Source organism: Lutra lutra, chromosome 9, assembly GCF_902655055.1.
Source record: "Lutra lutra chromosome 9, mLutLut1.2, whole genome shotgun sequence".
Lineage (NCBI taxonomy): Eukaryota > Metazoa > Chordata > Mammalia > Carnivora > Mustelidae > Lutra > Lutra lutra.
In genome coordinates this window covers 118,430,956-118,447,188 of record NC_062286.1, presented here as the reverse complement: position 1 = coordinate 118,447,188, position 16,233 = coordinate 118,430,956, and the positions used below count along the sequence as shown (strand labels likewise).

The following is a 16,233-nucleotide window of genomic DNA, read 5'->3' as shown; positions in this document are numbered from 1 at the left end:
CACGGTGGAGGGGGTGAGACTCAGCCTCTGGGAGGGCAGGGCTGACCTTCCTCTGAGTCACAAACCCTGTGGCTCTGCAACTTCCTAGCTGGGATCCCCTGCAGAGCTCTGGGCCTGAACGGCCAACCTTCCCTCAGACGTGGACATAGACTGCGACTTTGATACAGATGCACACACACAAACACGATTCCCTACACAGGAATGACATGGAGCCTCCCTCCAAGAACTGCAGGCAGGAGCCCAGGAAAATCCACTCCCACCATGATTTCAGTGTTATGTCTCAGGCTCCCCTTCCCTCTTCAGCTCCGCTAAGACTAAGGCTTGGTTAGTTCTGTAATCACTTCTTCAGCAGGCCCGGGAACATCCATATAGTGAGAGGGCGTGAAGGAGGGGAGGAGGAACACCGGAGAAGTCTGACAGCTAGACAGGGGACCAGGTCTGCGGCTCTCGGATGCTCGTCTGTACAAGGGATCTTTCCCATTAACTCTTGCCAACAGACTTGCGGAGTGCTCCAGACCCCTGAAGCTCTGGGGATGGGTGGTGCAGGGGTTCCATATGGCTTACGTATTCAAGCCCCGGGTCGCTGGTGAAGAAGGCCTGCAGGCGCACGTTCCAGTCCTTTCGGCGCCGCAGGACACCGTGACAGCGCTGCGGGAGGCACATGAAGCAGCTCCACGGCTCCTGCAGCTTGGCGTCCTCCGCGGTGCCTGTGCCCACCAGCACCTCCAGGCACTCCACGCAGAAGCACCTGCGCCCGCCAGCAAGGGAGGAGGACACCCCCGTCAGCAGGCAGATCCCCTGCCGCTCCCCACAGTCCCCCTAAAGATGGCAACAGGCAGCTTGGAACCTTCTCGGGCCCCTTGTGCTCTTCTCCATGGGCTGGAAGGCACAGCGTTGGGAATCAGGCTCCATTGACCTGTCCCTTGAGGACCAATGCGTGCACCCACAACCCACAGGCTGATGCACAGAAAAGCTCCCTGGTGCACCCCACAAGTCGGCCCACCTCCAGCAAGGCTTCCCTACCCTCAGGGACCACCACTCTTCAGCCCAGCTGTGCACCCCAGTTCTACGTCAAGGACACAAAGACCATGGTCTTGCAGACCCCTCGCCAGGACCCAGCCATCTTGTCAGGGATCCCTCGGGGCTGCAGGCCCAGCCCCGCCCTGCTCACCGACAGCAGCTCGTGTTGCTACACAACAGCAGCTCTCGGCCCTCACAGCACACCGTGCAATAGGACTGATAGCCGTCGTCATCGTACATGTAGAAGAGCTCGAGGAAGCGGTCCTGGCAGCCAGAGAGAAGCGCCTGTGAGACTGGGGGCCAAGGACCTCCAGGCCCCACTTGTTCATTGGCTGAGACCCTAGCACGCGACCGCAGAACAGATCACAGGGTTGCTCTGGCGCCACTTTCCAGGGCCACCAGCTGGGGTGCAGGACAGCTTCACTGCTGCAGCAGCCAGACCTTGGGAGGGGACAGCTTCACTAGGGCCTTCCCTATGGCGACACACAAGTGCTTTTTCCTGGGAAAGTACAGCAGAGCTGAGGGAAGGGGCCGGAAAGCCCAGAGCCAGGCTTACACTTACCCGGCACGTCTGGCAGAGCCCCCCCTCAAACAGAGGATGGAAGGACACGGGGTTTTTCCGACCACAGGACAGACAGCTATCTGCAGGAAAGACAGGGATGCAGCTGGCAGCACTTACAGCCCCAATACCAGGGCTGAAGCCTTGAGTCTAACTCCGAACAGTTACTCCAAGCGAGCAAAATCACAAGGGTTCCTCACGCTCTGTTCCTTTCAGCAATGCTTCAAAGCTGCCAGCCTCGTTCCAGAGATCGGGAGAGGCTGGAACAGGAGCCCCAAGCAGGAGGTCCCAAACATAGGCAGAGGTCTGGGCATGTTGGAAGACCTGGGGCAGGACTCAGAGCCAAGGCCATGATAGCACAGGGACTTGCTTGGGAGAGCCTGGTATGAAACTCTTTTTGAGATTCTTTAAAGACAAACCTGGGAAATTTACGGTGAGGCCAATTTGCTTTTGTCTTCCTAAGAATTGCCTACAACCACCCCCACACACAGCCATGGGTGTACTCAGAACAAGGGTTCCCCTTCCCATTAGGACATCCAGCTGCCCTCACACCAGCAGACCAGGACCCACTCACACCACTGGTCATGTGGGCAAGGCCATTATGATGCCTGAGACCTGGGTGCCTGGGTGGTACAGTCAGGTTAAGCATTTGACTCTTGGTTTTGGCTCAGGCAGTCATCTCTGAGTTAAGGGACTGAGCCATGCCCTGGGCTCCGCTCTGAGCAGAGTCTGCTAGAGATTCCTCCTACCTATACTCTGGCTCTCTAAAATAAATAAATCTTTAAAAAAAAAAAAAAAAAAAAAAGCCTGAGACAAAGCACCCCCAGTCAGGCAGCACAAATAGGTGATGAGTCTTGAGGAATGGAAGGATTATGTGTCAAGGTTTCCAGAATCAACAGGAGGAACTGCTCCAAATGTGAGCTTTCCCCAGGGTGTTCTAGATCAGGAGCTGTGTTGTTTTCCTACCCAGAGTTGAGATAACCACTCAATAAATATTTGTTAACAAAAGGACATCAGTCTAAGGAAGCAAGGGAGAGTCCATTTGTTCTCACACATTCTGAATTCATTTTGATACATTCTGGGCAGTGTTTTAATTCCAGTGGTTAATTCCCAGCCAGGACAAACAGACCAGAGTTGGCTTGAGAGACTGACCATGGTGAAGTGTGTGTCTGCCTTGCACCTCAAAGCCTGCTCCAGGGACGCCTGGGTGGCTCAGTGGGTTAAGCCGCTGCCTTCGGCTCAGGTCATGATCCCAGTGTCCTGGGATCGAGTCCCACATCAGGCTCCTCGTTCTGTGGGGAGCCTGCTTCTCCCTCTGCCTCTGCCTGCCACTCTGTCTGCCTGTGCTCGCTCTCTCTCTCTCTCTGACAAATAAATAAATAAAATCTTTTAAAAAAAAAAAAAAAAAAGCCTGCTCCAGTTCTTGTCTGGGAAGACCCAAGATGCCACAGATACTGGTTTCAGGTTTGGGGTTCTCTGGGCCAAACTACCCCAACCCCACTGCCTTGCTCACTCACAGGGGCAGAATCAGGCAATGCATTCTATTAAATGCAGCAACAAAGATGAGCCCACCCCAACCTGAGGCCAAGGCACAGCTCTGGCTTGGACTCCAGCAGGGCAGGAAAGCAGGCTAAGGCTAAATTCAACCCTGAGCACTACACAGGGCGTGAAGGGGAGACCACCAAGGGAAGAGCCCCTTACCTTCCAGGTTACTCTTGTTGTTGCTAACATCCAAAGCCATTTGTTCTGTTGAGAAAAGAGCAGATGTGGCACGGAGTCAGGGAGCTGCTTCCTCCATGAGGCAGGCACACACCCCTGCTGAATGGCCCTTCCTGACGTCCACCCTGACCGCAAGTGAGATCGACCCTGCCAGCCTCCTCACTGGCCCATGGTCACCTCGACTCTGGTCCTCCTCTCCTCGGTCTTTGCCATTGTTGTAGCAGTTGGTCTTTAGGCGTTTGGGTGGGGGGCAGTAGTCGGAGGCAGCAGAGTCGTCAGCTGTACGTCTTCTGGTCTTGTTCTCTGTGAAAGGTAAGGAGATGGCAGCCGGGGCAGCGGTACAGGGGGGATCAGGGGACTGGGATAGAACCACGCCATGCCTGGTGCCTACCAGCATCTGGGCCATGACATGGGTCCACACTGCGTGTCCTACAGCCCCTCTGTGGGCAACTCGGATGAGAACAGAATTCAGAATTCCTCGCTATGTTTTTATAGGGGTTTGAACAGCAATGGGTGCCATATCTGGCACAAGGAAAATGAGACCCAGCTTTGTCTCTGATGCCAGCACAGAGTAACAGCCACATGTACTGACTCAGCACTAGATATGACTTGTGTACCTGAGTGACTCCATTTCACCTTTAATCCGGAAATACACTAAAAACCAGAAGTGGAGCCAATCAACTGGTTCATCAGGAACTTGGGTCATCCATAAAAATAGATCATCTAGTATTTCTAATGAAAACAGCATAAAAACTGAGCGATCCCTAAGTCCTCAAAATAATAGATTTTGAAAACTGCTCTAAAAATTTAACTTTCAACTCTAATTTTTGTGCAGATTGTTAGAAATAGTAAAATGCTGGAAATACTGGATTTACATTAATTTCACCCTTTTTGGTACTTTTTCCAATGTTGCTACTAGACAAAAGTCTATTATGTGGCCACTGTTTATGTATTTCTTTAAGTTCCCATTACATTTTCATTCATTCTATAAATACCAGCTATGAGGAACATGGTTAAAGGAAATGATGTAGCCATTAGAAATCCTAAGGACACTTTAGTGACAAAATTACATTTGACAGTGCATACACTATTAGAATTGCAAAACAAAGGGAAAGCAGGAATCCAACTAGTGTACAGAAAAGGCTGGAAGGATGTGCACACCCAACGTTAACCTGGAGGGCAGTTGTGAAGAGGGTTGGGAGTGAAGGGGTGGGTGAGGGCTCAGGTTGACTTTTTAACAGATTGGATTCTTTCCCAGTGACCACTGTATACGCAAGAAATGGAAAGATAGTACAGAGAAAACAGTACATAGTCAAAATATGGGAAGGGAATACCGTATTTCCTTGATTCTAAGTTCCCACTGCCTGCACGACGCACCTTCGACTTATTAACCACTTATTTGTGGGGGGGGGGGGGGAGGGAAACAAAACAAAACAGAAAATACTATGTTAAATGTATGGATTTTTAAGACAAATTCTGGATTTCAGGCATCTGGGATTTCTGGAGTGACATCTTTCATTAGAGGAGATATGGTACCGGTCAAACCCTTAGGACGGGAGATACCTCTTTCTGAATGGAAGTGGCTTACAGGGTTGGGATGGGGGGGGGCACAGGGGTTAACACTTCCATGTTTTCTCCAGTGAGCACAGCTTATTAATTTTTCCTTTAAAAAAAAAAAGGACCAGGGTGCCTGGGTGGCTCAGTAGGTTGGGCCTCTGCCTTCTGCTCAGGTCATGGTCTCAGGGTCCTGGGATCAGGCCCCACATTGGGCTCTATACTTGGCAGGGAGCCTGATTCTTCCTCTCTCTGCCTGCCTCTCTGCCTACTTGTGATCTCTGTTGGATAAATAAATAAAATCTTAAAATTTAAAAAAAAAAAGGCACCAATGAAGATTCCATCTTGCCCTTCTGTTTACTCAAGTTTTCAGAGCAGATTCAACCCAATTACATGTACTTGACCTTCAGCAGGAAAAACGTGACTAGGGAAGCTGAAAAAGGCTGGGCTGTTTGCTTTCCCAGCTTCCCTGGGGGTTCACAGGGTGACAGAGGCCCAGGGCTGACAGGAGGGTAGGTGGCAGCAGGGGGACTGCATCTCCCAAGAGGGTCCCCACCAGCAGTGGACATTGGGTGCTACCCAGGGACCCAGTCCCACCTGGTTGCTTGTTGTTTGGTTTGAGGCCCTCGATCCCAGTGGGTTTAAAGCCCCCGTGGGCCCACTCTAACATGGGCTTCAGCTGATCCTCCAAGGAGTCTCCAGGATTGCTGGGGAAAGTTTTGCCAGCCCGCACCCTGGCTTTCTGCGGAGATAAAGAGGCTCTGATGAACAGGGGGGGTGGGTCCTAGCCAGGCCACACCCAGGGACTCCCCCAGCTGGGGCCTGCATTCCTCTTCACACTGGTCCCTTTCATAGCCCAGCAGCTGTCCTGAGCTGTGGTATGTGACAGGGAGGAGGGGCCTGTGTAGGAAGACAGGCAGGCAGGAGGCCATGGAGGGGGAATTCAGTCTCTCCATGTAGATACCAAACATGATCTCTTCCCCATAGGGCCATGAGTGCTCAGTTCCCTCTCAAAGGGCAGAGGATCGGCAATACGAGAAGTATCAGCCAGCATGTCTCACCGCCTCTGAGAAGTTTCAGATTTCTGGTTTTATTCCCCCTACCAATGAAGCTGGGGAGGCCTCAAGTATTAAGTCCTATTTCAGAGACACCAAAGTTTTACATGTCTAATTAAGCACAGAGACAGGTTCATGAATGCTGGACCAAGGCCACGGACCATTACATTTCCAAGGACCATCACATTTCCGAATCAAGGCAGAGGTAATGAATGACAGGCCTGAGGACAAGGAGAGGAAGCAGCTGGCCTCAGCTGCTCTCCAGTCTTGACCTCCAACCACAACACTCAAAGGAAGGAGGCTTTGAGGCCCTGGAAAAGCTTATTCAGAGATAGGAATATTTGTCTCCTGCCCCTGAGGGTTCCTCTTCTCTCCGTCAGTGAGCATCGAAGCTGGGGGTAGTGCTGGGAACTCATGGAAGGTCTCAAATCCCTTCCTTTCCTTCCTAGTCAATGGGCTCCTGTCATGTTTACATACACTTTCTCCTTGGTGGCTCTGCCCCCCCGCTACCACTGGGCACACTGGGGCCTGAGGTGGTTTTCTAGAAGTCTCTCACTTTACCTCTGCTCTCAGGGTCAGGCCCTCACCACCCACTACCATGTTACCTCCAATGCATGGTACATGGCCTTCCTGTAAGAGACCAGCTTATTGAAGGTTGCCAGGTTGAAGTGCTGGCTGAACAGCCCCAGGGCCACTAGCTTATCTGCAGAGACCTAGAAGAGAAAGCCATCATCAACATCCATGTACAGCCTGGGTATGGAGTGTCCTGGGTCTCTCCCAGCTTTATTCCTGCAGATCTAGCTATAGACTAGAAAGAAAAGCAGAAAACAAACAGGAGCACAGCCTCTTAACATACCCTATAGCCAGAAGCATGGCGAACATGACACTCCAAGTGGGAGAAAGTAGGATTCTCCGAAGGGATACGATCAATCGTGCCCTTTATTTGTATATATTCTAAGATCCACGGACCCACAGGGTTGTTGGTATAGGCCCCTCTGAGTCTTGACATTCACCATGGATGCCCCGACATTGGTGCCTTTGCACGTGTTCTTTCCTCCTTCCAGAGCATGACAAACAGCTGTGATGTAGGCTTTTATTAACAGAATTGATTTAATGCACGTATTTTGAGAACACTGCTTGGCACAGAGTGAGCAGTTTTTAGTTACTGTGATTTGTTGCTATGTGCCTTCCACTGGGGCCAAATATCCCTAGTCCACAAGGCTCACACCCCGAGTCCCCTGGCTGTGCACGAACACGTTAGGTTGCAGATGGGACAAGAAGAAACTGGTGTTCAGGGACACTGATCAGCCCTGAAAGCCATGTGACCTTCCCTTCCCCTGAGGGCTTGCTTACTCTCATGCCAACCTCTTTTTTTTTATATCTCTCACCCTGACCTCCCATGAGGGGCTATTGCCACCATTTATAAGAACCTAGGGATCAGGGGTGCCTGGGTGGCTCAGTGGGTTAAGCCGCTGCCTTCGGCTCAGGTCATGATCTTAGGGTCCTGGGATCGAGCCCTGCATTGGGCTCTCTGCTTAGCGGGGAGTCTGCTTCCCCCTCTCTACATGCCTGCCTCTCTAACGGCTTGTGATCTCTGTCAAATAAATAAATAAAACCTTTAAGAAAAAAAAAAAAGAAGAACCTAGAGATCAGTGAGGTCGTACATAGAAATGCAGGTGCTGTTCCGAGCACTAAACTGCTCTAGGACAGTGTAGCCCAAGCACCAGGACCTGTGTGGCAATCCCGTACTATTATGCTAGCAGCCACACAAGTCATCCTATTAGCATCAGACCCTGTCTTGCAAGCTCATTATAGGTCTCATTGGGCCAAAAGCAATTACAAACAATCCATGTCTCTCTTCATTTCACAGAACTCATGGCCCACATCCCTGCAGTTAAGATGCTTCAGGGAGAGCAAAGGCCCAAGACATTTGTCATCCTGCTCCCTCTGCTGGCCAGGCAAAGTATCTACATGCATTCTACCCGTCAAGGAAGACTCATTGCCCTTGGGGAGTGTCAGTGTGTTATTGGCAAATCAAAATCATGGTGGAAAAAAGAACCTCAATTTGAGGTTCCTGAATCCCACAGATGTACTGGGATGGTTCTCTATTCCCACATCTGCCTCCATCCCAACCCAGCTTGCTACTGTTCCTCAACAAACCTCCAGATATGAAGGTGGGACTGACATTTCGAAAAGAGACAATCACAGGCCAAGTATTGCCTACAGTATTCTCATCACAACCCGAGAGCTCAGAATGTGGAGAGCTCAGAATGTGCCGTTGACAAGCTTTAAGGAAACTGCCAGATTCACATCCAACAAACAAAGCTCTTACCCCACAGACTTCCATCAAAAAGGAACTTAAAATGGTTAACAAAACAAACAAACAAAAAAAAACTACAAAGTTTAGGACACCTGGGTGGTGTGGTCGGTTACACAGCTGACTCTTGGTTTCAGCTCAGATCATGATCTCAAGAGTCATGAGATCAAGCCATGGTCCCGTTTTGTGCTCAGTTCTTGTTCCCCCAACACCCACCTTCCCTCCCAAATAAATAAATCTTTAAAGAAAAAAGCTTAGTATCAATAATCAACAAACCCTAAAATCAGTTGTCTGCAATGCCCCTAGGCCCACCTCTCCTCCCACGCCCCTCCCCACACCTCTCAGAACAAACAGAACACCTTCCTGTCTCTTCCAGGCTTCTCAAAAGAGAATCTTTTGAGTTGTCTGCCCAGGAATCCATCCTGGTGACTCTGCCCTGAGAAATAAGTAAAAACCAACAGAGCACAAGTGGCCACAAGTGGCTTCAGAATACTTTCCAGCTCTTCATCTCCTGTTAAGTGTAGACAGACTAAGCTCTGGGTCTGAGAGACCCTGTATGTCTTTTATGTCAGTTAACAGGAAATTTTTGTCCTTCCTAGACACAAGGAGTCAAAAAGCCTCACCCATCTGAAGAAAGCAGTCACAAGCCACGCATCTTAAAAAGTCAAGTATACAAGGTAATAAAGGAAACTAAGGAAATGGGTCTGTGGCCCATGAGAGCCTGCCTGGCCCGACTCACCTCAGAGAACTTGCCATCACCAAACCACTGGACCCACCGCATGCCGGACATGGCCTGGCGCTTGGAAGTGGCCTTCCATGACACCACCATGGCAGGCCACCAGGAGAAGCCCTTGATCTTTCCCCACACGAGATCCCCTATCCCGAACTCCTTCCCATCCTGGAAAAAAAAAAAAAACCACATGAAGGAATCCCAATGAGACAGATCACTGGGCCAAGGAAAGAATCTTGTCCACCCCACTAACCCCAAAGGCCACTGACCCAGGATCCAAGTTGGACCATTACTTTGAAAAAGTAAGAAATAGCAGTGAGAACCCCTTGAATATATAATTAAGGGGTCAGTTTGGTTTTTTGACAGGAACATGGGATTTATTAAAATTTGTGAAATTTCACCTTTAACATTTAACCTCATATTTGGGAATCAAAGATGTCAACTGAAAACACAGGAAAGTAAGACTAGAGTTAAGCCATGACAATCACCTGGGGTTTTCCATGGTCGGGTCTAACAGGCTATTCCAAAGCCATTAAAAAGCAAATTGTGGACATTTGCACTCAAAAAGCTGAACCATGAAATGTGAAATGCCCATGGAAAAAAAAGGTTACTCAAACAGACCTAAAATCTGATAAACATAGGAAACAAACAAGACTTCTTTGCAACAGATGTCCACACACGGTATGAACCCAGCAGTGGAGTGAACCACCCCCACCAGTTAATCACGAATACACAAGACAGGATTACAGAATACAGGGGACCACAGACCTGAGAGAGGCGACTCCAGCTCCTAACAAAGTAACTAGGCTACAACTGTACATAAAACATGAACAGAATCACAACACATGTTACATATACAAACAAGGCACGTGTATTTGATACAAATATGTGACATTCAGAAATTCATTCATCAGGTGCTTGAATTACTACTGGCAGAACAGCAGGATAAAGGAAGGAGACAGCATATGGAAAATCTGCAGACTAAAGAAATTCAAATATTACAACAGACGCGACCCCTCCCCCCAAAAAAGGTAGGAATAACCCTGATGGGTAAGCATGTTCTTCCTTATTATTTAGCCCATCCTGGTGGTACCTGATACTCAGCGCTGTCGGCATCTCTAGCCTCCAGGTCCACCTGTGGGGACTCGGGGCCATCCTGCTGGCTGTCCTGGGCCAGGCGGGCGTAGGGGGTACTGCTGCTCTGGGGCACCACGTCATCATCCGTGAGGTCAATGGTGAGGTAGGGGCTGGCTGGGGACGGCCACGGGGTGCCTGCCAAGGATACTGTCCGCCGCCTCAGGGACTGTGGATAGAAAGACACGGAACTTGGGCCACAGCACACCAGGTAGGTGACCAGAGACCAGTGGAACCCCAGTTGCTTCCCAAATGAGCAGAAACAGTGAAGACGTAAGTTGAAGGGAACAGAGACCACCAAGGACAGTTTTCCAGGATCCATTACCCCTCAAGTGGTGGGAAAAAACCTCCTTCAGGAGAGACAGAACCAAGGACAAAGGCGGAATAATGATGAGGGATGCCGAGAGCCTCTGGGAGCCAAGCTGAGAGAGGGCCGCTGGTTTCCTCAAACGCTTACTGTGTGCCCAGCCTTGCACCAGGAGTGGAGAATTGCAGTAACCATTGGGGTTGCCTCAAGACAGTCAAAGATGATACCAGGGAGACAAAACAGTTCTGGAGTAAGGAGTTTCAAGCTCATTCCCGAGGAGGAGCTAAGAACCCTGTCAGTAGAGGAATTTGCACATTCCCACCCGAGTTCCATCCAGGATCAGGCCAGGAGAGAAGTCATCGGGCAACCAGAAAGGAAAGAAAAGCAAGACCGTAAAAAGGTAGTAAGAGTGAAGAACGGATGTAGGTTACACACCAGCCACTCTGGGTGGCCCAGTGAGAGGAAGATCTTCCCCTTAGAGAGACTGGGGTTATCTGGGGGAACCAACCCTGGTAGCTGAAAACTCCACGGGGGACTCATCCACGTGATTGCGGCCCTGCCGGCCTCGGGTGGAACGTGGGGAGGGCCGGGGCCGCTCCCGGCTGGAGGCACTGGTGTTATTTCGAGTGCGGACCTGGAAGCAAGAGAGGATAAGCACGAGGCAGCTGGTGACTATAGGCATGGAGTTCCGGACAGGGGGCCAAGAGGACCCGACTGGAAAGGTCACCTCGCATCAACAGAAGTGAACAAGGTGGTTAAGCTAGGGAAGAGTTCTGGACTGGCCACGTTCCCCCCTTCCCTGAAACTTCCATTAGTGGGAGAGGGGTGGGTAGGGTGTCCCCAGGCCTGCCAGCAGCCCACAGCAGATCCCAGGCTGCCCGACCAAGACAGCAGGCAACTGCAGACTGAATGAAGGCTAAAATCCAAACCAAACACTTTCCCCCAAAAGCATTGGAATAATTTGTTGCCTACTTCAGGAAGGTACTGGAACATCAAGAGGAAAGCCCTTGGCATGAACCTGCAATATCTCTATTCAAATCCTACACATGAAACTGACTGTTCATGGGGCACCTGGGCTCAGGGGGTTAACGGTGGACTCTGTTTTTCCGCTCAGGTCACGATCTCAGGGTCCTGGGATTAAGCCCCACAATGGGCTCCACATTCAACAGGGAGTCAGTCTGCTTCAGGATTCTTTCCCCCTCTGCCCCCCACCCTGTTTGCTCACTCATTCTCTCTCTAAAATCAAATCAACCAATCATAAAATAAAATTTCAAAGATTCTTAAAAAAATTTCAAAGATTCTTAAAAAGAATTACTGTTTAACTTTGGTAAGTTACTGGAATCTTCTCTTGTCTTTAAGAAGAGCATGACATATATCACATGCTGGGTGAGATTATAAACTAGACCTACAGTGGTCACCAAGTGAAACCCCCACCCCCATTCTCCAACAGGATGGGTGTCATTAGTTACTGGAATCTTCTCTTGTCTTTAAGAAGAGCATGACATATATCACATGCTGGGTGAGATTATAAACTAGACCTACAGTGGTCACCAAGTGAAACCCCCACCCCCACTCTCCAACAGGATGGGTGTCATTAGCAAAGACTGTCTTTCTAGGCCTCACACTGTCAGTCACAGAATCTACTTGCAGAAAGAACTCCCAAAGGCAACCACTGGTTGAGCCATCCAGCTACAAACTATCTCTCTTGGGCACTTAAAGCCAGAAGTGCCCAAAGAGCTGAAAACCTGCCCTGTGAAAGCAAGCCTTGTGGTCATTTTCCAATTTCTAACCATTTGTTCACCTCGCTCTCTAAACCTCCAAGGAGAAAGGAGGATCCAAGACAGGTTTCTTCCACGCAGGCCTACACGTGGTCGGAAGGGCTGAGGGGCAGGCGACTTACAGCTGGGCTCTCAGACCGAGTCCTGGTTTCTCGGAAGAGTTTGGGCATCACCGGGGTGTCAGAGCCATCTCCGTCTTCCCCCTCGCCATCGCCGTCACCTGTCAGATCCTTTAGAAATGAAGCATTAGGAATTGTAAAGGTCATTAAAAGGTTACATAACTAAAACAGTGTAAGAATGAAGAGTCCATCATTTTGGCCCAAGTGACCTCAAGGTATTTTCAACTATCACATTTTGTTCAAAAAAATTCTTTACAAGGGCTTGCCATGGGGATCACAAACTCAAGACGTGACAGAAAAATAAAATCCCAGTAAAATCCCAAGATAGGGTATGAAAGCAATATACGTCTTTAGGACTCCTGTCCGTACCCCACCCCTCCCCCCTGGGGGAGATGGATTCTGCTGCACCCCGCAGGGAGAGCTGGTCAGCCTGCACAACTGAGTGTCTGCCAAGAATCGGAGGTTCAGGGCACCTGGGTGGCTCAGTGGGTTAAAGCCTCTGCCTTCTGCTCAGGTCATGATCCCAGGGTCCTGGGATCGAGCCCCACATCGGGCTCTCTGCTCAGCAGGGAGCCTGCTTCCTCCTCTCTCTGACTGCCTCTCTGCCTACTTGTAATCTCTGTCAAATAAATAAATAAAATCTTTAAAAAAAAAAAAAAGAAATCGGAGGTTCAAGAAAGATGTTTCCTGACACCACGACCAGGAAGAAAGGGCACCAATTCTGTGTCAAGTCATGAAGAACCCCTAATGCGCGTCCCATCCCCAGAGCAAAACCCAAAACTTGGGCACAAAAACTGGACAGCTTGTGAGCAACCCTGGGCCCAGATCCTGAATTAAGAATTGGATTTTTCACTTGCCAATCTTGTGGCCTTGACTGAGTCCATTCCTCTTTAAAACTCTAACAGTAATTCCCTTGTAGCACAACAGAGTGATAGTGAGAAGGGAAGGATGCAAGCCTCGCCCAAGGCTAGGCTCAGAGGAAATGCTCAGACAGGAGGTTCCATTCCCACTACTGGTAACAGTATACCCGAACTCAGATGGCTGGACCACATGGTCCCAAATATCCACAGCTCTTCCTCAACCCATCTGTGTCCCCACTGGTTGCTCTCCAACAAAACAGAAGCTGTGCAAATGTGAATTTTTATTTGTCCGTAACTTTGTCCCCAGCACGTGACACTGGTTCTTCAAAAAAAAGAACCAGTAACCCAAGTGAAAAAACTCTACTATGATTAATAAGAACACAGGAGGCAGAAATGATGTCAGGAATAAAAAAAAAACATTACGATGGGGTGCCTGGGTGGCTCAGTCATTAAGCCTCTGCCTTCGGCTCAGGTCATAGTCCCAGAGCCCTGGGATTAAGTCCGTCAGGCTCCCTGCTTGGCGGGAAGCCTGCTTCTCTCTCTCCCACTGCCCCTGCTTGTATTCCCTCTCTCACTGACTCTGTCAAATAAATAAAATCTTTTTCTGTGTGAGGGTGAAAAAAAAAAAAATTATGAAAAACTACAACTTGAAAAAAAACTCACTAGAAGCTTTGCTGCAAGTATTCAAAGATCTTGCAATGATTGTTTAAATTCCCCTACAAGAAGCCCAGCAAGTTATTTCCATCTTGGAAAAAAAAACTTCCCATGAGGCCACATAACCCTGATTATCAAAACCAGACACAAATATATTCTGATAAAATCATATACCCATTTTATTCATGAAGATGCTAAAGTAAATCAAATTGAAAACACACCATAACCGGGAGCCTGGGTGGCTCAGTGGGTTAAGTGACTACCTTCAGCTCAGGTCATGATCCCAGAGTCCTGGGATAGAGTCCCAGGGAGCCTGGGATGGCTCCCTGCTCCATGGGGAGTTTCTCTCTGACCTTCTCACCTCTCATGCCTTCACGGTCTCTCTCAAATCAATAAGTAAAATCTTAAAAAAAATAAACAAAACACCACAACCAAGTTGGGCTCACTCCAGGAAAAAAAAGAATGGTTTACTACATTAGAAATTTATCAATATAACTAATCATCCACTGAGAAAAAGATAACTTCAAAAAATATGCTCAATAACCAGTTATTAAAAAAATTTGTAATTTGGTAAAATAAATGTTTATGATTTTAAAAAAGACTTGGCACTTAACAAAAATTGCCATCATTCATGAGGTTGTTCAAAGGCCTCTGTGTGCTCAGGAGTGTTGGAATTTCATCATTTAACAAATATACTGGGTTCAAGTTTGGAGGAGCCTCCAAGTTCCCATTTAATGCAAGCTCAAGGGGAATTCCTCTGGGACCCTGGAGAAAGTAGAACGTATACCTGAGTATAACTTAGCAGACTGGAGACCTCCCTCTTTGACAGCCGAGAGCTTGATCTGCGACCTGGAATAAAGAACCAGAGTCTGTTTGGAGGAAGGGGCAGGGTCCCGGGTTGGGGAACAGCCACATCCTCCCTTGCTGACCTGCAGTGCTGTCCCTGGTGTCTCCTCTCTTAAACCCACTGGCATCCTCAGGGGTTAATTCCTAGCCCCTCAGGATCTGTGGACCGCCAAATGTATTCATAAAGCAACAGGGCACAGAGCCAGGCACATAATATGACTGAAAACAATACTGGAGATACTCGTGAGGGAAGGCATCAAATTCCTTCCAGAACTGTGGCCACCAAACTACAATTAATGAACAATCGAGTGCCTGGCGTATCAGTCACATTTCAAGTGCTCACATGTGGTTAGTGGCTATTATAGCGAACAATGCAGAAAACAGAACACTTTCACCCTCACACAGAATCTTCTATTGGACAGCACAGCTCCAGGGGATTTCAACAGCAGGATGGGACAATACAGGGTTTTCCAAAAACAGCTGGGTCAGAAAATAGAAAATCTCAGTGGGGAGGACCCCAGGTGATGTGATCCAGAACTATGCAGGGGAGGGGTGGGGAAGGGAAGGAGGGGAAAGGAAGCAAGTCTCAGACCGTCCCCACTAGAGTGTCATCTTCCCACATAATCACAATCCCAGCTACAGGGGAGAAGGGTCCCACTGCAAAAGGGCCAAAGATCCCAGCCTATGCTGCAAGCACCCCAGCCATGGCTGGGAAAAGACGGGTGTCATCATCACCTTGGGGTTACCTCCCCAGTGACCCAGCTGAAGTGGGGGGGGGGGGGATGGGGAAGGGCCTAAGGGCAGGGATGAGAAGTGGGCTTCCTTCCCCAGGAGGTGGTAGAGCCTGTCAGAGACCAGACCCTCTCCCCACAACCTGCCCTGAGCCCACTCAGAGACTCACGTCCCAGCCGTTATCTGCAGTGCCTGTCCCACACCCCTCCTCCCCACTGGCCCGGCCACCTCTGATCTCCGGGGTGCTGATAGCCTCCAGGATGGGGGGTGAGGGTGCATCCTTGGAGTCAGAAGACTGGTCGCTGCAGCCCCCATTAGTGATGATGGAGTCTTCCCTCCCGCTGGCGTCCTCCTCTCTGTTGAGTTGTCTGGTGTCTCCCTTCATTGTTTCCTGCAGGAGGGCCAGAATGGGCAGGGTAGCAGGGAAGCAAGGGCACAAGGGGGCAGTACACCCCAAACCTCCCACCAGTGGCTCTATGTCGTCAGGCCAACAGAGGCCCCTTGACATATTCTCCGGGTGATACTCCTACCCAAGGACCCCACCCAGACTGCCCCCCAGAACCTGACCCCCTCACCAAACTCGGAGGCTCAGGACTTGGTTCCATGTGGCCAGGCGGCCCGAAGGCTCAGATACCAGCACCCAGGACAGAGGAGGGGGCTGGGCTGTGGTCTGAGGCTTAGGCTGTTCTGTGCAATTAGCCGGCCACTTCAAACAATGCCATTTAGGACCCGCCTGCCCCGGCCTGCCTGCCGCCAGCCTTGGTCCCCTTTACCCCTGGCCCCCTCTCCCTGCCCAGCCTCCGCAGGGCCTCAGGAAGCCAGTGCATTATTTTCCCTCCTGACCCCTTT

At 49.8% G+C, this 16,233-nt stretch overlaps 1 protein-coding gene across 7 annotated transcripts in view; it reads right to left on the bottom strand.

The window, feature by feature from the left end:
* The window catches only part of DNMT3B (DNA methyltransferase 3 beta), a 42,498-nt gene that overhangs the window by 10,027 nt on the left and 16,238 nt on the right, over positions 1–16,233 (bottom strand). For 3 of the 7 annotated variants that reach the window (XM_047746389.1, XM_047746383.1, XM_047746386.1), the window contains 13 exons: positions 15,613–15,775; positions 14,594–14,655; positions 12,296–12,403; positions 10,904–11,029; positions 10,048–10,257; positions 8,964–9,122; positions 6,513–6,620; positions 5,450–5,594; positions 3,476–3,601; positions 3,281–3,325; positions 1,583–1,662; positions 1,172–1,284; positions 565–748 (listed from right to left, as the gene is read on the bottom strand). In XM_047746389.1, coding sequence (XP_047602345.1) covers positions 565–748; positions 1,172–1,284; positions 1,583–1,662; positions 3,281–3,325; positions 3,476–3,601; positions 5,450–5,594; positions 6,513–6,620; positions 8,964–9,122; positions 10,048–10,257; positions 10,904–11,029; positions 12,296–12,403; positions 14,594–14,655; positions 15,613–15,769 — 1,623 coding nt within the window. In that variant the 5' untranslated portion in view covers positions 15,770–15,775. Of the gene's footprint in view, positions 1–564; positions 749–1,171; positions 1,285–1,582; positions 1,663–3,280; positions 3,326–3,475; positions 3,602–4,632; positions 4,693–5,449; positions 5,595–6,512; positions 6,621–8,963; positions 9,123–10,047; positions 10,258–10,903; positions 11,030–12,295; positions 12,404–14,593; positions 14,656–15,612; positions 15,776–15,959; positions 16,079–16,233 lie in introns of those variants that run through there. The other 4 variants (XM_047746384.1, XM_047746388.1, XM_047746385.1 and 1 more) reach the window with 4 other exon arrangements.